General features: G+C 51.3%; 1 protein-coding gene and 1 long non-coding RNA gene across 4 annotated transcripts in view; one reads left to right on the top strand and one right to left on the bottom strand.

Moving 5' to 3' along the window:
* LHPP (phospholysine phosphohistidine inorganic pyrophosphate phosphatase) overlaps nucleotides 1-20,822 on the bottom strand; it is a 120,727-nt gene that overhangs the window by 86,547 nt on the left and 13,358 nt on the right. For both annotated transcript variants that reach the window (XM_032312302.1, XM_032312303.1), the window contains exons 2-5: nucleotides 17,150-17,337; nucleotides 12,745-12,898; nucleotides 6,085-6,148; nucleotides 5,128-5,220 (exon numbers count right to left, since the gene is read on the bottom strand). In XM_032312302.1, the coding sequence (XP_032168193.1) occupies nucleotides 5,128-5,220; nucleotides 6,085-6,148; nucleotides 12,745-12,898; nucleotides 17,150-17,337 (499 nt within the window). The remainder of the gene's footprint in view (nucleotides 1-5,127; nucleotides 5,221-6,084; nucleotides 6,149-12,744; nucleotides 12,899-17,149; nucleotides 17,338-20,822) is intronic.
* On the top strand, nucleotides 3,842-20,293 carry LOC116572888. Of its 2 annotated transcripts, none has more exons than XR_004278544.1 (3): nucleotides 3,842-4,178; nucleotides 9,043-9,187; nucleotides 19,881-20,293. It is a non-coding gene; the product is annotated as an uncharacterized LOC116572888 (long non-coding RNA). The 2 variants fall into 2 exon arrangements; XR_004278543.1 differs by lacking the exon at nucleotides 3,842-4,178 and adding an exon at nucleotides 5,162-5,268.

Genomic DNA, 20,822 nt, shown 5'->3' with positions numbered 1-20,822 from the left:
GGGCATGTGGAAAATTCCTTGTGCTAATTTTGCAACTTTTGTAAGTATGAAATCACTTCAAAATGAACAGTTAAGGGCACCTGGGTGGCTCAGTGGGTTAAGCCGCTGCCTTCCGCTCAGGTCATGATCTCAGGGTCCTGGGATCGAGTCCCGCATCGGGCTCTCTGCTCGGCGGGGAGCCTGCTTCCTCCTCTCTCTCTCTGCCTGCCTCTCTGTCAACTTGTGGTCTCTCTCTGTCAAATAAATAAATAAAAAATCTTAAAAAAAAAAAATGAACAGTTAAAAGTAAGTTTTTTCTAAATGGTTGTAAGTTGATCACTAGCGAAGCTCGGTCATGGGTACCTAGGAGTTCATTATACTACTCTCTCTCCTTGCATAGGCACTATAAATGTTCCATGATAAAAAGTTAAAATGAGAAGTTTCGGAGACAGAACAACCACATGCAAGGTACGGATCCTGTTTGGACTTGAGTCAAACAAATCAACATGAAAGAACATTTCTGAGAGAGCCAGGGAACTTTAAATCTGATTACCGGTTAATACTAGGCAATCACTGTTGATTTTGTAGGTAGAGTTTTTTCCCACCGTGACAACAAAAACACAAAATTCACCGTCGGCATTTAAAGCGTACAAATCGGTGGCATTAAGTACATTCACCATGTTGTAGGACTGTCACCCCATCCAGCTCCAGACACTTTTATCACCCCAAAGGGAGACTGTCCCCATCAGCAGCCACTCCCCACTCCCCCGCCCCCAGCCCCAGCAACCACTAACGTGTTTTAGATTTCTGATTTGCCTGTTTGGGACATCTCACAGAAATGTCACATTACATGTAAAATGTGGCCTTTTGTGTCTGGCTTCCTTCATTTACCCTAGTGTTTTCCAGGCCCCACACTGCACCACTGATCAGCATTTCTTCTTTTTACGGCTGAACTATCCCATTGTGTGAACAGCCCCCATTTCGTTGCTCTGTGCACATGCCCCTGAACGTTCTCATTGTTTCTGCCTTTTGGTTACCGTGAGCGCTGCTCTGAACACTCACGGTAAGGTTTTGTTTGAACACCTGTTTTCCATCGTTCTGGATGCCATCGTCGGAGTGGAATTGCCAGGTCATATGGTGCTTCTGTTTCCCTCATCCAGAAGCAGTTCTCAACAGCGGCCGCTCCATTTCACATCCTGGCCGGTCTCCCCACAGGAGGGTTCCAGCGTTTCCACATCCGCGCCAGCGCTGGCCATCTTCTGTTGTTTTTGTTTTTAAAATTATTATGGATAGGGACGCCTGGGTGGCTCAGTCAATTAACCATCTGCCTTCAGCTCAGGTCATGATCCAGGGTCCTGGGATTGAGCCCCGCGTCCGGCTCCCTGCTCAAGGGGGAGTCTGCTTCTCCCTCTGCCCCTCCCCCTGCTCATGCATTTTCTTTCTCTGCCAAATAAATAAATAAATAAATAATCTTTTAAAAAAAATTATTATGGATGACCTTCCAGGTGGTGTGAGGTGGGCGCTCACTGTAGTTTTTTTCTTTTTTTTTTTTAATTTTATTTATTTATTTGACAGAGATCACAAGTAGGCAGAGCAGCAGGCAGGGAGAGAGAGGGCAAAGCAGGCTCCCTGCTGAGCAGAGAGTCTGACTCGAGGCTTGATCCTAGGACCCTGGGATCATGACCTGAGCCGAAGGCAGAGGCTTAACCCCATTTTGACTTGCATTTATTTCCCAAATGACTGACGACTCTGTTTGACGAGCATCTGTTTACATGTTTGCTGGCCATTGTTAGATGTTTCAACACATTGGAGTTACGTCAAAAATAACCATCTTGGGACGCCTGGGTGGCTCAGTTGGTTGAGCAGCTGCCTTTGGCTCAGGTGATGATCCCAGCGTCCTGGGATCGAGTCCCACATCGGGCTCCTTGCTCGGCAGGGAGCCTGCTTCTCCCTCTGTCTCTGCCTGCCTCTCTGCCTGTGCTTGCTCGCGCTCCCTCTCTCTCTCTGACAAATAAATAAAATCTTTAAAAAACAAAAAAACAAAAAAAACACCATCTTTTTTGAAAAGACGTACTATAATGTGAAATGATACAATAACAACAAACCTGGGGTTTGAAATGCAACAGCAAGGGGGGTGCCTGGGTGGCTTAGTTGTTAAGCGTCTGCCTTTGGCTCAGGTCATGATCCCGGGGTCTTGGGATTGAGGCCTGCAGAGGGCTCTCTGCTAAGGAGGAAGCCCAAGTGTCTCTCTCACTCTCCCTGCTTCTGTTCCTCTCTCACTGTGTCTCTCTCTGTCAAATAAACAAATAAAATCTTTAAAAAAAAAAAAAAAAAAAGAACAGCAAAAAAAGAAAGAAAGAAAAAGTTTCTAAAAAAAGAAGAAAGGAAAAAGAAGAGAATGTGGCAAAATGTTTTAATTGTTCAATCTGAGCTACGGCTATATGGGGAGAATCACTCTGAAACATGCCACAATAAAAAAACAATTCTGCCCTAGGAAACAAAGTCTTGAAAACCCAGGGTCATTGTGCCCGTGGTCTTCATTCAAAACACAAGCCTCTTCTCTTCTACCAGAGAAGATGTCTTCACAAGACATTTCCTGGGTTCTTCCTAAGAACCCCAGACACCCTATGCCCTCTGGCATTCACAGATGTCAATAAGGCTGGGGGCAGCGGTTCTGGATATCCAAGGCAGTGGGCCAGCCTTCTCCATGCATCACGAGAGACCAGTGCTCTAGACTCGAACATGTGGGAAGTTCGGGTCTATCAAGAAGGGAACACCACAGTGATCCTGGGGACACCTGCCTCACCACAGGATGCTGTCCCCACTGTCATGTCCAAAACAGACATCGGGGCGGCCTCGGCTGGCTGCAGGCATGTGCCCGTTGTCTTTTCAATGATGTTCTTAGAAAACCACCTGCTGCTGGGGGCCAGCACCACACCACCTGGGAAATGGGGGCACTGTGGACACCAAAATCGTACTGGTTTTTTTTTTTTTTAAGATACATGTTGGGAAGGCCATCTGTCTCAAACACAGTCATCATGTAAGGGTGGCAAAATACATATTCTTTGAATCTTGTTACATATTGTCTTTTCTATGAACTGTTTTGTTTTTCGTTTTAAATGGAGAAGTGTCCTCTTATTTTATCATTACTAACATAAGCATTTGATGTCTAAGAGACGAAGGTAATTTTACAAACCCAGAACGCTTGCAAGGACATAAAATTTCCATTTTATCATGGTTTTCTGCCACACTAGCTCAGATGTGCTTGTCCACAAGCACCCCGCAGAGCCCCATCGGAATTATTTCAGTCAGCCTCAACATGTGACTCTCCCCAATACACCCGAGTCTAGAATAAACATAGAAAATTGTAATTATTAACTTCTCACTGGATGGGGTAAGAAATAAAGTCATCAGGTGATGGGACAGTCATCAGGTAGGACTGCTAATTTCCAACAAGAAACTTGGTTGAAATGTTTTTTCTGATAACAGTAGTTACAAATTAGAATTTTCGAAAACAAGGGCAGAACAAAAGTACAGTGAAAGAAACTTCTGCAGCTTAGACCTCCCACATCCCTAAATCTCTGTGAGCAGCAAAGCAGATCAATGTTCCTGCAAATTAAGTGCGTTTCCAGGATTTCCATGTAGTGAGGATTTCAGAGATATACACTCAAGACATAGCATTAATCTATATACTATCTCATCTCTGGTTGTCTTTTTCTTTTTTTTTTTTTTTAAATTTTATTTAATTATTTGACAGGGAGAGAGAGGGAGGGAGCACAAGCAGAGGGAGTAGCAGGCAGAGGGAGAAGCAGACTCCCCACTGATCAGGGAGCCCAACACAGGACTTGGGGATCCCAGGACCCTGGAATCATGACCTGAGCCGAAGGCAGACGCTTAACCGACTGAGCCACCCAAGTGCCCCAGCAGCTCTGGTTGTCTTAATTATGTCTGCAGAGTTAGACGGCCATCTGAGTCCAAAAGCAGAGGAGGAACATACACGCAGGTGTGGTCAAGGGCAGGGACAGACTGGAAAAGCCCAGGCTGACTGGGCTGGGCTGGTGCAGCCTCACGTGAGCTTTTCTTCCACGGAGGAGGAACCGAACAGTCCAGCTAAAGAGACGACGGAATAAGTCAGCATAGGAAGAGGCAGAAACACTCTCCTTCCCCACGTCTTACCTGCCATTCTGACTCTTTAAAAGGTAAGTGGTATTAAGAAAAATCAGTTGTGGGGCAACTAGGTGGCTCAGTCAGTTAAGCGTCTGCCTTCGCCTTGGGTCATGATCCTGGGGTCCTGGGATCGAGCCCCGCATCGGGCTCCCCACTCAGCTGGGAGTCTGCTACTCCCTCTCCCTCTGCCCTTCCCCTCTGCTCCTGCTGCACACTCTCTCACACTGTCTCCCTCTCTCAAATAAATAAGATCCTTTAAAAAAAAACTCCCTTGTGGGTGTTGTCGTCTTCCATTTCTTCTTGCTTCTGATGTTGCCATGTCATCCTAGCCGCCTGTGACCATGTGAGGAATCCCATCATAGGCTCTTCCAGAATCTTCATTCATCAGTTCATTGGTCAGTGCTTCACATCGGAGTGGCTTCTCGGAGGGCAGGCACAGCTGGACTCAAGCAGCGTCCGGTAGAAGCGGGGCAGGTCCCCTGAACTCTTGCTCTTGTCCGCTGACCACTGTCCCCTGGATGCGGGCAGGCACCCCCGGGGCCTGCACGTACCCAGCGTGTACCCCACAGCACTGAGGCGAGCGCAGTCTGGCAACCCATGCGACCCTCGGCCAGGCCGCCACGCCTTCCGCCGATCCCCCGGCTGGCCGCCCCTCACCTCTTCTGTGAACTACTGTGAACACACTAGTAGGGCACGTCAATTCTTATCCTTCCAGAGAAGCAGCAGAAGTCACTTAGAAACGGCCACAGGCCTTTGTTTCTGACTCAAGGCTGAAATGAATTTCACCGCCTGAAAGCATTCAGCGGGCCTCCTCTGCGGGCTTTCCCCCCCTTCCCAGTAAAACCAGCTCTCGTGGAGGGCCGGGTCCACACCGGGCTGCCCAGCCGGCCTCCACAGGTGCCTAAGCCCCCCGGCCCGCGCTCCAGGCCGCCCCCGACCGAGCGGCTTCCACACGCGGGCTCCTGCAGGAGACCTCCCTACCTCGTGGGCTTCCACCCCCATCTCCTTCAGGGCCGACTGGAAATACTCAGGAGAAGGTTTCCCCACCACTTCGGCCTCGATTCCACAGGCGTACTGGGAAAAGAGAAAAGGACACAGCGCGGGTTGAGGACAAAGCCACAGGTGAGCCCTCCTCCAAAGGCCTCCCTCTGGGGAATCAAGGAAAGAGTGCCCCGAAGGTGCACCCGGGACCAGGGGCCTCCAAGACGCAGGACACTTGGGCTGAGAGACACATGGCCCCCACCTGGCCCCCTGCGATCCGCTCAAAAACCTGAGCACAGCAGGAGACGGGCCACCCTCCCTCCCCTCTCATTTGGTTGGTGCTCTCATTTGCATAATTGCTTCTCCCCTGTCCCCCAACTCAGTCACAGGCCCCCCACGGGAAAAGGTCCAGGGCTCTACCAGCCAGTCTGCCCAACACTCGCACCCGACTGCGGGGTGCCAAGAGCCAACATAGCAGCGAGGGTGGCAGGTGAGCTGACCTGGGGCGGCTGAGCAGGCATGGGTCAGGGGGTCACCGGGGGCCCCATCTGAACCCGGCCTGAAAAGGAGGAGGGAATCAGGAGGGAGTCCCATTAGGACACGTCATGCTCAAGGTGTTGCAGATGACCAGTGTCAGGAAGGAGGCAGGTGGCAGACTGACGCCGAGGGTCTGAGAGGACAGCGGCAGCGAGCAGGCCGGCGGTGGGCCTGGTGCGGGGCCTGGGAGTGGGAAGGAGCAGGAGGGACAGGACAGCAGAGTGACGACCCCGGCGGCTGAGGGGCCACACTCTGGAGCGGAGCAGGCGCTCCGCCTGAAGCCCCGAACAGGAGGGCGCCTGCTCTGGCAACAGAAGAGGCGCTTCAGACACGGAGTTCACCCCTCTCTCCCGAAAGACCAGAAGCATCCCAGACAGCCCCGAGATCTGAAGGCGGCTCAGACAAATTCAGGCCAGGTACCTCGAGCGCCTTCATGTAGGCACCAACGTCCAGCATCAGGCCCGAGTTCTCCTTGTAGTAGCGTCTACAAGAGAGGAGGAGGGGACACGGTGAGCGGAGCCCGGGAGCGGTGCCAGGAGAAACCGCCGCACCCCGGTTCTGCCAGCTCGAGAGAGCAGAACCATGGGTGAGGGTCAGTCCGGGCGCCAGGCTGGGAACGACCGACAGAGGTCGGCACGACACAGCCCAGCAGCGGGTCACCATGCCCGGGCGGGGGGGATAGTGGGCCAGCAGCTCTCACTCCCAGTGGCCCCCTGCTGCCAGCCCTCGGGGGACCCCAGGGGCAGATGGTTCCAGTCACTAACAGAGAAAGACAAGGGGCCTGCGTTGTATTCTGGGGAAGGGCAGAAGGTCCACAGAGCACATGGCGGACTCCTAACTGCTAATGATTAACCCCTAATTGCTGCCCGAAGAAGAAAACCCCATTAGTTCCATGGCACCCCGCAGCATCTCCTATTAACCGGTGGTCCCGGCGCCAAATGCTTTCACGAGAAGACAACAATCTCTTCCTGTCTCACCCGAGACCGACCCGGCATGGCTCACGGGAGCCTGCCTTTCTGAGGACAGCTTTGTGACTCCTGTGAGCGCTGTGTTGGCCCTGGCCTCCACTATCTGGCCCTCCCGGGGCCACACCTAGACCCCTCGGGACACATAGAGAATGAATCCCAGTTCCGGAGCAAAGCCATTCGACTAGAAAGAGAGCAAAGGTAGTTTAATCTGCACCACTCAAACCTCGAACAACACGTACACAGAGACCTGAAGAGAAGAAGAGTGAGGCACACTGACTCCAGGGCTCCAATCCAAGCTCTATATCCTTTTAACTGTGAGACTTTGGGTTGCTGAAGCCCTCCAGGCTCAGTTTCCTAATCTGGAAAATGGGGGGCAAGGACCCTAGTGCCCACCTCATGAATTATTGTTAAGCTCAAACAAAACAATGTGTGCAAAGTTCTTGACATGACGTCTCGCATGCAGGCACTGCTCAAAAAATATTCGAGAAAATGATTATTCTGGTTACCTGGACTGGGCTACAGGCAAGGAGCTATGAGCGGGGCCAGAAAGGATGAACACACGTCTTCCCCCTCTGTGAGGGTTGCAACCTGTCCTGTGCCTACTGAAATGTTAGAACTGAGCTTCCCAGGAGCTGCCGCAGGGCTGGCTCCTTTCCTCCAGCTCTGCGCCCCCGGAGTCTGTCCTGCCCGTTCCTCTGGACCCCACCGGAGGCCCTGAAGGCTGCGGGAGCCTAACTGCCCACCACATGCTCCCCCAGCACTCGGTGTTCTCGGGCTCCACGCAGGCTGGCCTGCAAGGCTTTAGCCAAACCCTTGGCTTTGGGAGGGGCTGGTGCCCAGCCAATCCTTCCTGTCAGGTACGCTGGGAGCCTGGAGGCCACGAGATGAAGCTGGGGTGGGGACGGGGTGGTTCCTGGTATGGCAGGACCAGTGGGTCTCCAAGTGAAGCCCAGGTTTCTTGGTCAGGGATCAACCCACAAGGGCTAGGTGGGACACTGCACCCCTTCAGGAAGATGCCTGGTAGCCAAGTGGAACAGCTCCTGCTTATAGCATTGGGGCCTAAAAATGCTACCCCATTTAAACGGTGACCCCAAAACCCAGGGTTAGAGGTCCTTAATTGCCTTTGTCTTAAATCAAGAATCCAGACATGTATTCTGCCTGATAAAGCCTCACTGAAGTGTTTCCTTCTATTTCCCCATTCCTACAATAAACCACTTTCCCTAGCTAGGTCCCAAGTTTTAAAGGAACAGCGAAGTCAAGTCAGGTTTGGCCTACAGGAAGAGGGAGACACTGGGTGCTGGGCCCTGCACTCAGTGACCCCGGAGTTGGGGTCCATAATTCAGTCCCCAAGATCCACGGCCCTCTCTGGGACTCAGAGACCAGCCCAGACCTAGGCTGTCCCCAAGGGACTCCCAGTCTGGTGGGGAAGCAGCCCAGTCCACAGACAAATATAAAGGGGCAGGGCACAGGCAATGACCAGGGGAACCCCAGACTCTGCGTGCTCTGCTTGAGGAGGGCTAAACATGCTGGGCACAGGGAGACAGCATCCCAGGGACACATCAGAGCTGGGAGCAGAAACTAAAGCGAAGGGAACAGAATTGTCCAGCCATAGGGGCCATCTCAGAATCAAGCAGCAGCACTCTGCTGAGGACCCCGTGGGCCGGATGACCCTCCAGGCCCGGTTTCGGCTTTGTCCCCTCACCCTCTGTATGAGGACTGCTGTGGGAAGGGAAGAGAGGGGCAGTGGGAGCCCAGAAGGGGCAGGAGGGGGACCAGGGAGGGCCTCCCTGAGGAAGGGACACAGCAAAGTGAGCCAGGGACAAAGGACAGAGGTGAGGAGAGAATGCGGCCAGCACAAGACCCCGAAGCCAAAGGACGAATTAAAAACGACACCATCTTGTTGCAACAGGCACAGGTCTGTTTGGAGCAGAGGATTCTCTGGGCCTCTGGCCAGGGCCCTGGGCTGGCAGGAGGAGGCAGGAGCTGAGTGTACCTCCCTTTGGAAAAACCTCCCGAGGACATGTTCCCAGCACAACTTCTGCCCAGCCGCACTCCCCAGAGTCTTTCTTCCCAAGCAACAGGAACCCGCACTTTCTGAAGTTTAAATTTAGTCCTGATAGAAGGAAAAACCTGAGCATATAGCTTAAAATACACAATCAGAACCTTGCCTTTGTTACCCTCATGTTTAGAGCCTAAAAAAAAAACTGACTTCCGTAAATCAAAATTAGAAACCTTACAATTTCTTTTTTAACTGAATCTCGGCTTTGTTTTTCCAGTGTCCAGAATTTTTCTTTATTCCTTACTCATTCAGGTTAACCAAAAGCTACCTCAAAGGCCATCTGTTAGCTGAAAACATTTTTAGAGACACAGGAAATACAAGTATCTAAGTTAATTTTTTCTAAATATAAAGGTCCAGGTTATTCCTGAAACCGAAGAGATCTGATCCACCACCTTCGGTTACTGGCATCAGGAAAGCAGCAGCAGAAGCTGAGTGCTCCGACCACAAAGAAGAAACTGGGGGTGCTGGAGAGACGGGAAAGAGCTGGCCTGAAGCGGTCGGATAGATTTTATGCTTTACTCTTCTGCCCTTCCGATTATTCAGCACGGCCTCCCTTCAAAATGACCACTTGACCTTTCCCACAAGAGCCATTAACCTTCCATAGTCTGTCGCGTAAACAGCTTAATTTTCTGACGGCAGCATGACAGAAGAAATTACAAAGGCAATTCCCACTCCCGGTCCAAACAGATGCCAAATGTAAATCACTCCATTTCCAGGAGGAGGACATTCTGCCCCAGTGCCCCTGCCATCCTGCCTCCTCCGGGGGCCCCGCGTGGCCCTGTGCCGGCAGAGGACGGCCCCTCGCCATCCACGACCCCCACTCGGACAGGACAGCAGCTCTTCATAGGTCCTTGGGCTGTCCCAAGAAGCTGCTGACCTGGGCCCCAAAGCTCTCAATTCCTGTCCCTTGCTTCTGAGCGCCCAACCCACAGCCCAGGTCAGGAGCCCCATAAGTCAGGGGCACCCCCAGTTGCGTATTTGTAAAACCAACCCTTGCCTACTCTTGAATTTACTACAACATGAGGAAGCTAAAAAGCAAATGATTCCTTTTCTTTTTCTTTTTCAACAACATATCTACTTTGACTACTCCCCAGTAGTAATAACATTTAACAGTTAGGGAAAATTTTAAAGAAAAAGTTTTAACGTAAATGAATCATGACAGATCTTCATTATGCTGTTCTCTAGTGAGGGGCTGGTGATCTCAGGGATGACTGAAGGATCAAGCCAGGAGCGTGAGGGAGTTGAGCAGGCCAAGTTCCATGGCTTGTAGCACTCTAATCCGCAGATGCTTGTGAGGTCGGAAAGGGACTAGAATGGTGAACTTATGTGTCAGCCTGACTGGGCCAAGGGGCCAGATATTTTGTCAAACATTATTCTGGATGTTTCTGTGAAGGTCTTCCTTGGGTGAGATTAACATTGAAATCAGTGGTCTCTGAGTAAATAGACTGCCCTCCATTCTATGGTGGGCCTCATCCAATCAGGGGAAGGCAGGAACAGAACAGTATTATCTCCCTGAGCAAGAAGGAATTTGCCGGCAGACAGCCTTTGGACCTGGACACAGCTCTTTATGGGCACCTGGCCCCTCTTGGTTCTGCTTCTGTGACAAATCCTGACTACTACAGGACATATTTTATTTGCATGATAAACACATTAAATATTTTAAGTTCCTAAAAGAAATATATACTCTCAGGGCACCTGGGTGGCTCAGTGGGTTAAGCCTCTGCCTTCGGCTCAGGTCATGATCTCAGGGTCCTGGGATCGAGCCCGCATCGGGCTCTCTGCTCAGCACGGAGCCTGCTTCCCTCCCTCTCTCTGCCTGTCTCTCTGCCTACTTGTGACCTCTGTCAAATAAAGAAATTATAAAAAAAAAAAAAAAAAAAGGAAATATATTCTCTCTTTCCTGAAATCTCTTTTGTTTGCCTATTTTGACAGAGACAAAGCCATTAAGAAATACCATGAGAAAAACAACCAAAATAGTGCACTTAAGTGGCAGCGGACTCTGAGCTTGGTGAAAGGGATGGCGACAGTGGCGAGGCCTACGGTCCGCGGGAATCAGTGGAGGCGGTGGCCTCAGCTAAGCTTCTGCGTGTGGTGGAATGTGGGGCCCGGAATTATCAGATCTTCTGATTTTTTAAGTATCCAGAAATCTGGGAATTTTATATAAAATCTCCCAATTCTTTTTTTTAAAGATTTTATTTATTTATATGACAAGTAGGCAGAGAGGCAGGCAGAGGGGGAGGGGGAAGCAGGCTCCCCGCTGAGCAGAGAGCCCAGTGTGGGGCTCGATCCCAGGACCCTGAGACCATGACCTGAGCCAAAGGCGGAGGCTTAACCCACTGAACCACCCAGGCACCCCAAAATCTCCCAATTTTTAAACACGCTGCCCCCAAATTTAGGGTCTTGTGAGGGCCAAACATCTGCTCTTGAAGTAGCCCCAGGGGAAAGGATTTATGGGCCGGGGACCCCAGCTTACTTCAACTCCTTAGGCCTCGATAAGCCCACTTCCAAAATGGCACTGCTGCTGCCTACAGCTCACAGGGTTGTGGTGGGAATGAAACAAAATGGAATACGTAATGGTGCGTGGCCAAACCAAAGGTCCCCCCCTTGACTCCTCCGATAGCCGGCCCCATTTGGTAGGCGCAGGGCAGGAGTTCCCGACCAGCAGAAGCACCCAAGCTGGAAAAGCCTTCCCCAGGGACGGCCCCCAAATCCCCGCCAGGCACGAAAAGCTGGGGCAGGGCTCCAGAGGGTCCCTGCAAATCTAAGAGCCCATGACTTGAAAGCCTAGTACTGCCTTGTGCTGACAGATTAAGTCTGCACAGCTTTCTGGAAAGCAGCCCGGCGATGTGCACGGAGAGCCTCGGATCCGCCTATGACCGCTTTACTTTCGTAGAAAATCAGAAACAACCTAACATCCATCATTGGGCATCGGTTTAAGAAAACTACAGGATAGGGGATGTCTGGGGGACTCAGTCAGGGAAGCATGTGCCTTTGGCTTGGGTCATGATCCCAGGGTCCTGGGATCGAGACCCACATCAGGCTCCCTTGCTCAGCTGGGAGCCTGCTTCTCCCTCTGCCTGCAGCTCCCCCTGCTTATGCTGTCAAGTAAATAAATAAAATCTTTTTTAAAAATTAAAAAATAAAAAATAAATTTAAATAAACTACAGGATATCCTGTAAAAAAGATTACAGGAAAACTGTGCCACACAGACATTTCTTTATCGAGTGGATAGCTGTTCACAAAGTACTGTCTGGTGAACAACAAAAACCCGGGTGACAAAACTAGGTCAGGTTTGATACTGATGCTCCAAGGACATCCCTTTGTAATGATTTCTTTGCTCCAAGAACCACATGGAAGGAAACACACCGACGTGTTGACAGCTGTTTTCTTGTGCAGTGGAATGGAAATCTCTGTTTTCTTCTTTTTGCTCAACTGTGCTAATTTTCCTCCCATGAACATGCACTGTCTTGGTGCTAAAAGATGTTGAGAAAAGTAACCAGCATGGTTGGTTTGGTTTTTTTAAAGGAAGAGACAATGAGGACTGTGCTAAAGGCTCAGACAAAAATGTCAGTGACAAAATCAGAACTTTACAGAGACTGCTCTGTGGCCAGAGATACAGAGCCCGGCCCAGAGCTTTCCTCCAGGCCCCCGAGCCTTCCCTTTACTACTCAGGTGCCCCCTAGAGACAATCCTTCAGTGCCTGGTGCTGTACCCTGTGCAAACACCCCTAACCTTGGGACAGTGAGCACCTGTGCTCTGAGGCCTCAACAGGGCTTCCATCAGCAGCAGCCCTCCCTGGCCCCAGCCTCTTCCAGCCCAGGGCCCACTCAGAAGCCTGACCAGCCAGCTCCCCCGAAGCCAGAGAGTTCTCATTTCCTCACAAATTATTAAAAGAAAGGAAGCATGAAGGGAAAAAAGCAGAGAAGGAGAAGGAAGGCAGCCTATGCCCGCCCCACACCCACTTCTCTGCACCGCGTACTGATTCTGCAAGGCCAGAGACCCACAGACTGTCGTCCAAAGCAGCCGGAAACCCTCTTCCTGAAGCTGACTTACCCTTTTCCCAGAGAGATGAGCACAGGACTTTCCAGCTCCATGAGCACCCGGAAAGCCTTATTCATGTTTTGGTAAGAAAAGCTTTCTCCAGCATCTGCAATGACCACGCAGTTGGGGTTGGAGGTGTCAATCTGATCAAATTCTGAGAGGACTCCTGGAAAGAGAAAGAGGGATAAAGCCCTACGGAGACATGGCTCACGTCTCATCTCCTACCAGGGACCCCCTCCGTCTGCCACGTGGGTCTGGACCCTTTCTCAGACGCACTTCCTGATCCTCCCAGCTGTACGGGAGGTGGACTTGGAAGGGGTCTGACTCCCACTTTACAGATGAAGGAATTCCACTCCCCACAGTTGGGGTTTGTCAGGAGAAAGATGGACCCACCCCGGGGAGCCCCAGCCCAACACTGCCATTATCCCAGGGGTTCCTGTCCAATCCCACAGAAGGGAACCCATAGTTCTGCAAGTGAGAAGCGACATTTGCCAGGAAGACACAGATTCCTGAATGCAGGGTGAAATGAGGCTGCTGGAAACCTTTGTAGGGTCTGTACTGCTGGACCCACACTGTAAGCATTCCAGCCCAACCCCATGGAAGACAGGAGAGCCTCGAGTTACACACGTGCTGGAAGGAGTAGCCGCTGACCTCCCACTGCCCCTCCGCTCACCGAGCCCCTTAGCAAAGCCTCTTCCTCCTTTCCTTCTCTGCCCTCCCCTATTTTATCTTTTTTTTTTTTTTTTTAAAGATTTCATTTATTTATTTGTCAGAGAGAGAGAACAAGCAGGGGGAAATGGCAGAGAGAGAGGGACAAACAGACTCCCTACTGAACAAGGAGCCCGATACGGGACTTGATCCAAGACCCTGGGATCATGACCTGAACCAGAGGAAGACTTTTTTTTTTTTTTTTAAGATTTTATTTATTTATTTGACAGAGAGATAGACAGCACAGGCAGGCAGAGGGAGAGGGAGAAGTAGGCTCCCCACTGAGCAGGGAGCCTGAGGCAGGGCTCAATCCCAGGACCCTGGGATCATAACCTGAACCAGGGGCAGAAGTTTAATCAACTGAGCCACCCAGGCATCCTCCAAAGGCAGACATTTAACTGACTGAGCCACCCAGGAACCCCTGTCCTCTCCAATTTTATTTTTTTTTATTTTTTAAAAGATTTTATTTATTTATTTGACAGACAGAGATCACAAGTAATAGGCAGAGGGGCAGACAGAGAGAGGAGGAAGCAGGCTCCCTGTGGAACAGAGAGCCCAATGTGGGGCTTGATCCCAGGACCCTGGGATCATGACCTAAGCCGAAGGCAGAGGCTTAACCCACCGAGTCACCCAGGCACCCCTCTCCCCAATTTTAAATTAAAATCCGAGAACATTGCAAGGATAAACTAAGTTGTCAGCCTTATGCCCTCCATTGCTTAGGACGAACCGTATTCTCACCTATCTTGGTCTTAGATGTTGACCTTGCTAATTAAAAAATGGAAGTAACTGCATGATACCACTTCCTATTTGGCAGAACAGCAAGAATTAAAAAGACAGGCACCGCCCGGCGCTGGTGGGGAAGCAGAGCAGCTGTAAGAGCCGGCTGGTCAGCACGTGAAATGATACAGCCCTTTGGGGAGAGGCTAGCGGTTTCCGATAAAACTCAACAGCCACCTACCCTCTGACCCAGCAATTCAGTCCTAGGTATTTATCCAAAAGAACTCCACAGAAACATTCATAGCAGATCGCCTCCCTAATGGCCTAAAGTTGTTAACAGCCAGCTGTCTGTCAACAGGGGACTGGACAAAGCCTGGTATGTTCACTTAATGGAACAGCACTCCACAACAGAGAAGAAAAAACCTACTGATAACCCACAACCGTACAGATAATTCCCAACAACAGTATGTTGAGGCTGCTTGGACCCAGCAGATTCCAAAGAAAGGCGGTCCTCAGGGCACCTGGGTGGCCCAGGTGGCTAAGCATCTGCATTTGGCTCAGATCATGATCTCAGGGTCCTGGGATGGAGCCCCAGGCTGGGCTCTGCACTCAGTGCAGAGTCTGATTCTCCCTCTCCCTCTGCCCCTCCTCATGCACCCTCTCTCTCTCTCAAATACAATCTTAAAAAAGAGAGAGAGAGAGAGTTTTTGTATGCCTGAGGCCCTGGGAGGTCAGAGACTGAGTAGCCAAGGTTGGTCCACGGGCGCTGCGTGCCTCTCCGACCAACTCCTACTCAAAACCCTAGACACCAGGCTCCAGTGGGCTCCCCTGGGTGATGACACATTGCATGTACGGTCACACACCTCGGCTGGGGGAATTAAGTCATCTCAGGGAGCCTTCCCAGTTGAGGACCACTGAAAGGTCATGCCCCATTCTCCTAGAGTTCACCCCCGCCTCTCCTCCCTTTGCTGAGTTCAATCTGTGTTCCTTCACCACAGTAAACCCTAACTGAGTCCAGCAGCTCTTCTGGGCCCTGCAGGTCCTTCCAGCAAATTGTCAAGCCTGAAGGTGGTCCACAGGGCCCCGGCACAACTAGAAGCTGCAGGATTCTATTTATACAAAAATCTAAATGAGGCAAACTTCTCATGATGAAACAAATGAAAATGCCTCCGAGGGGGTTGGGGATGGGGACTGACGTGCCAGTAAAGCTCTGTATTGGGATCACGACAGGGCTAGGGACACACAGATGGATGCATCTGACAGAACTCAGCAAAAGCGCACCTGAGATTCCTGCATTTCATTGTACATAAATTTTGTATCAAAAGATAAAATTATAAACAGACATTGGACTCCAGTTAAGTGCTAAAGCGTTTTGGGGACATGTACCAATGTCTGCTATTTACCTTGAAATGCATCAAAAAGATAAGAAAAGCGGGAGCCTAGGTGGCATAGTTGGTTAAGTATCCAACTCTTGGTCTCAGGGTCCTGGGATCGAGCCCCGCATCAAGCTCCACACTCAGTGCAGCGTCTGCTTAGGGTCCCTCTCCCTCTCCCCGCTCCTCCCCCCACCAGCACGCAAGCACTCTCTCTCTCCCTCGAATAAATAAATCTTAAGAATAAATAAATCTTAAGAATAAATCTTTAAAAAAGTAAGATGAAAAGATGGACAGAGCAATAGGTAGACATAATAAGGAAGAAAACAAAACATCACTAGTAAAGCCAAGGAGACCACATACAAAATTATTCTGAGCACAATTCCTTCAGCTTGGCTGTATGTTAGAAAATGTCATAATAAAATGTTGGGGGTGGAATTCATCAACAGTAAAACTTGGAAAAAGATTCCAAGTCTGGAGACAGGCATATGAATGGAAGAGAGACGCAGGGGTCCGGCTGAGGAGGGCACCCGGCTTCCCCTCCGGCCTGCACAAGCTCCCGTAGCGATCGAGCCCCTCCGGGCAAACACTGAATCTCCTTCCCCTTCCCAGCGCACTTCACCCCCATTCCTCCCTCTGCCCCGGGGGTGGGCATTTTCTTTCTTAAGTTCTTCTTCTTCCTTGAGGACCCGTTCTGAAGACACTGGCAGAGATCCTAGATCACAGAGGAAGGGTTTTGAGAAAGAGGCTTTCTAAAGGCTGGGCGTATTGCCCTCAACCGGCACCAGAGCTCTGGATTGGACACTCGAGCCTTTCAGGGCGCACTCTCAAGCTCGGGGGGGCTCCCTCTCCTGCCGGGAGGCAGAAGAATATGCTTGCTTCTGCCGTGGTTTGTAAAGAAAACTACCCAGCGCAGGGGAAGAGGGAGGGCTCAGTGCAATGACAGGGAAGTGTCCTGAACTGCGAAGCTCTGCTTATGTGTCTTCTTTTCAAATATTCAGAAGGCACCCAATAATACCGCCCCTTCCACTTCCCAGAAAAACTCCCCAAGGAGGGTCAAAATGTCTCTTTCGTTGCATTCAGACGAAGATCAGGATATAAACCTTGTGCCGTTTGCCAGAAAGTAGGGCTGGTTTTCACAAATAGAGATCAAGTTCAGGGTTGGGGGAGGGTGGCGGGGGAGGTGGGGGGAGTGGGGGATGGGGTGTGGCAGACAGAAACCTACAGACTTCAGTGGAGCCCCTCAGCCTCCCTCCCTGCCCATCTCCTGCCCCACAAGCCCTAGAAGCTAGATTTTTGCCACTGTGGCGATTCCCTGCCCCTCTGGTCCATTCTAGATCAAAGAAATCAGGCTCAGAGGTTTCCTCCTTGGAAACTGTTCCATCTGGAACCTGCCTCTAAAGACCCTCCAGTACTCAGCGAGGGGTGGAAGGGAACTGGTCCCCAGCAGGGAGCCCACGAGGTTTCCACCCCACAGGCCCATGAGCACCAGCGGCAGGAGCCAAGCGTTTGTGTCCTCCCCGGTGGTCTGGCCCAGGTCAGAAGGACGCCCTCCCTCGGCCCCCACCTGGAAAGGAGGCACCGTCACCCCGACCAAGCCCAGGGCCCGGCAAGCCTACCATCCTGGACAAGCAGGTGTGGCCGCAGGCCTCGCTCCTTCAGGATCAGAGAGGCGGCTGGGGCGGGGGCAGTCACGTCGCTCTCGGAGATGTCGAAGCCGTGGCGCCGAAGCAGCAACACCAGGTCTCCCCGGGACTTCTGCGATTCGTTGGTGCAGAACCTCACCTTCAGCTGTGACTGCTTCAGTCTGGAAGTGGGAACACCACAGGCAGAGGGTGCCATCAGCACTTGGAGCACTGGGCCTCCCGGGAGGAAGCTGGAAAGTCACTTCCCAAGGGCAATCAGGACCGCCAACGTGGGCCAGACCACGGTGGCTCCCTGAAGCCAGAGTCGGCTGACCCCGGGGTCTGGACAGGAGCTGCTGAGCTGGAGCTGACCCTTTCCAGGGAACCCCGACCCTGCCCACAACGCTCCTTTCCATCTGCACTGAGCCTGTTGCTGGGGACACGTCCCCACTCCCTTGGCCTGGGACACCCCACCTGGGACATATCTCTGTCCCCACTCCCTCGGCCTGAGATACCCCCCCACCTCTTCATCTGACACACAACTCCAGCCTTCACCTGGGACACATTTCCTTCACTCCTTCTACCTGTGACACACACCCACACTCTGCCTGGGACACATCTCTGTTCCTTCTCCTGGGACACATCTCCACTCCTGCCTGGGACATGGCACCTCTCTACATGTGCCGATTCTCCCACCTCCCAAGACGCACCGGACATCTCCCCTCCATCACTCCATCCCACTCGGCCTGGCGAGAGATCGCCCATGCATGTCCGCGGCAGTTTCTCCGGACCGCTCCACCGTGATCAGCACTTCCACTGTGCACGTGGGCTACGTGTGCCTAATTACCTCCGCATCCATATTTCCCCTAAAGAACAAAGGCTGAGACACCAAGTTTGCGTGTGTCTTCTCATTGCTGTCGCCGAAGAAAAGTTTGCCAGACGGTCATCAGGTATATGAACAATCCCGGGATGGATACATAGGACCCAGGGAGCCCCTGCAAGCCCAGGATTAACCTAACAAGACCCTGAGACCCAGCTGCACCCACATTTCTTCTCTCCTGAGCTCCCAGGACCCCGGCTGCAGCCTGGCTGCACTTGGCCAGGTTCTCGGAATGCAAACCCACAAGCAGATGCCGAAAGAGGTCCCAGATGCTATAATATCCAACCCTCCTGCAACACTTACCGAGCATCTACTAAGTGCCTGCCTGGGGGCCAGCGCACAGAATTGTAACCTTGACCACAGGCAGGCTCCGGCTGGAGCCACAGGGAGGTGCTTTGAAGGACTGGAACAGAATAAAGAGGCAGATGGGGGCCAGGAGGCAAAGAAACAGCCTCCAACAGAGAGAAGAGTGGACTCAGGCTGCGCAGGAAAAGGGGCTGGCACAGCTGAGCCCACGAGCCAGGGACCCATTCTGATGGCAGATGTCCCCATGGGCCCAGAACACACAGCCCTCCCTAGACAAGCCAGAGCAAGACGGCAGTCCTACTTGGGGCGCCTGGGTGGCTCAGTGGGTTAGAGCCTCTAACTTCGGCTCGGGTCGTGATCCCAGGGTTCTGGATCGAGCCCCACACCGGGCTCTCCACTCAGCGGGGAGCCTGCTTCCTCCTCTTTCACTCTCTGCCAGCCTCTCTGCCTACTTGTGATCTCGCTCTCTGTCAGATAAATAAATAAAATCTTAAAAAAAAAAAAAAAAAGACAAGTCAGGAGGTCTGGGAGACGTTAGGAAACTAACCTGAGGGCACTAACTGCCACCTGGCACTGTTTGCAAACAGGTCTCTGACACAGCCATGCCAGCGGTCTCCAAACGTGCAGAAGACACCTTTACTTTTCAGCCATCCTTTCAACTTTTACATTTTTATAATATAAATAATATATCTGATCCAGTGTTAAGTGCATAATTTATCATTTAGTATTTATCAATAAATACCCTGTGTAAGAGATACGTGTTCCAATTTTGTGCTCTTGTGCAGAGGCAACACACAGAGTAGACCCAGTTACTCAAAACTATGCACTTGAAATCAACCTCTGCTTGGCCAAATAAGGGAGACCCCCGGTAAAAATGCAACTCTGTCTCAACCCTGGTGGTGACATGCTTTCTATCCTGCTTTATGAGAGAGGACACTGAGTCTCGGAAGGTCAGGAACTTTCTATTCCTCATCCTGGATCTGAGACACTAGGGACATGGGCTAAGTTCTACTTGACCCCAACACGGATCCTGGAACCGATATGGAGTCAGAAACAAGAAGCACCCACCGTAGCCACCCTACAAAGCCAAAGGTGGGAAAGGTCTCCTCCCAGGATGGGGTCTCAGAAAAGGCTTCTTAGAAGAGCCAGATCTAACTCGAACTGATTAGGCGGCCAGGGTGGGTGGACGGAGCAGAGGGAGAAACAGGTGCAGTGTAGGCCCTGGTCGGGTTCAGAATCTTTGAGCAGCCTTGGGTAAATGGAAGCTGGGCCAGAAAATGAGGCTGAAGAGGAGGGTCACTGAGCGGGCAGGGGTGCCTCAGGCAATCTGCTCCATCCCGGGGTGGAGGGAGCTCCAAATTCAATGCTCCTTAGTGATAACAGAACTGGGAAAAGGTGGCAGGTCTGTCCAGTGTCCCCCTCTCCACCCTGCGTCACACTGTCCTTATCCTAGCTCTGGCTGTATTTTTCTTTCTTTGTAACGTTAGCCAATATCTCCAAGTGTCTGACTTATATCTTTGTTTATTGTTTCTCTCCCAGACCTATGTGCTCCATGAGGTCAGCAGTGACATCTGGTCCATTCTCCTCGGGATCCCTGCTTCACACTGGGCTGGTACACGGCAGGCTCCCATTTGCTGAATGACTGAGTGACGGAAAATCCAAATGACAGCCGGTGAGAGGGACTCTTCCTTAGAACCACACCGACCACACCTACTGCTGCCCCCAAAGGTGCCCCTGCAGCCCCCTTCCAAGCCCCGTTGGACACAGGCAAGTGCTCCTTCGTTGTGACGACCCTCCAAGCCCTGGAGCTGACAAGTGCCACCTGAAAAGAAATCTGTAGCCTGACCAACAACAGAGTGAACACACACCTTGAGGCTAACCATGTCTTAATCAACAGCCCAGGTGGTTCAGTCCTTTCTTAATATTTGTCTTTCCTAATCAGAGAGTTATGAATGATCAATTACGCTTAGTGGTTAATTGCCCTTCATAAAGACAGCTTTTGTATTTTTAAATTAGGCAGTTAATATATTGTAACTAATAGCATCACCTTGTGCATCACAGACAGATCTTCATTGATTGGCACCGGGAATGTGTGATTCGCACCCAAATTAATGGAGCAGTTGAGCGAAGAAGTGCAGGGGTGTCCGGGGACTAATTATTGCTAATGAATTATGATGTGACCTTCTCAGAACAGTGAACAATCGGTGTGACAGTGAGATGACAGTGCCTCACATCTGCTATTCAGAACACGACTTCAGATGCCGATGACAAATGTGTAAATAACACAACTCACTTCGGGACACTTCAGCCACGGGTCTCCTTTGAAATAACCACCTAAGTTCATAAGACATGTATTTAAAATCAAAGTACTCGTTTTGATTTTAAATACATGTCTTATGAACTTGCCCTTGAAAAACATCTAGTGCAAAACGTGTGGGGAGTCCCCTCCCTGTGGCTCTGTTCATCCATGCCCCCCCCCAC

Source organism: Mustela erminea, chromosome 14 (assembly GCF_009829155.1).
Source record: "Mustela erminea isolate mMusErm1 chromosome 14, mMusErm1.Pri, whole genome shotgun sequence".
Lineage (NCBI taxonomy): Eukaryota > Metazoa > Chordata > Mammalia > Carnivora > Mustelidae > Mustela > Mustela erminea.
The sequence above is the reverse complement of the archived record's forward strand: the minus strand, read 5'-3'. Positions and strand labels throughout refer to the sequence as shown.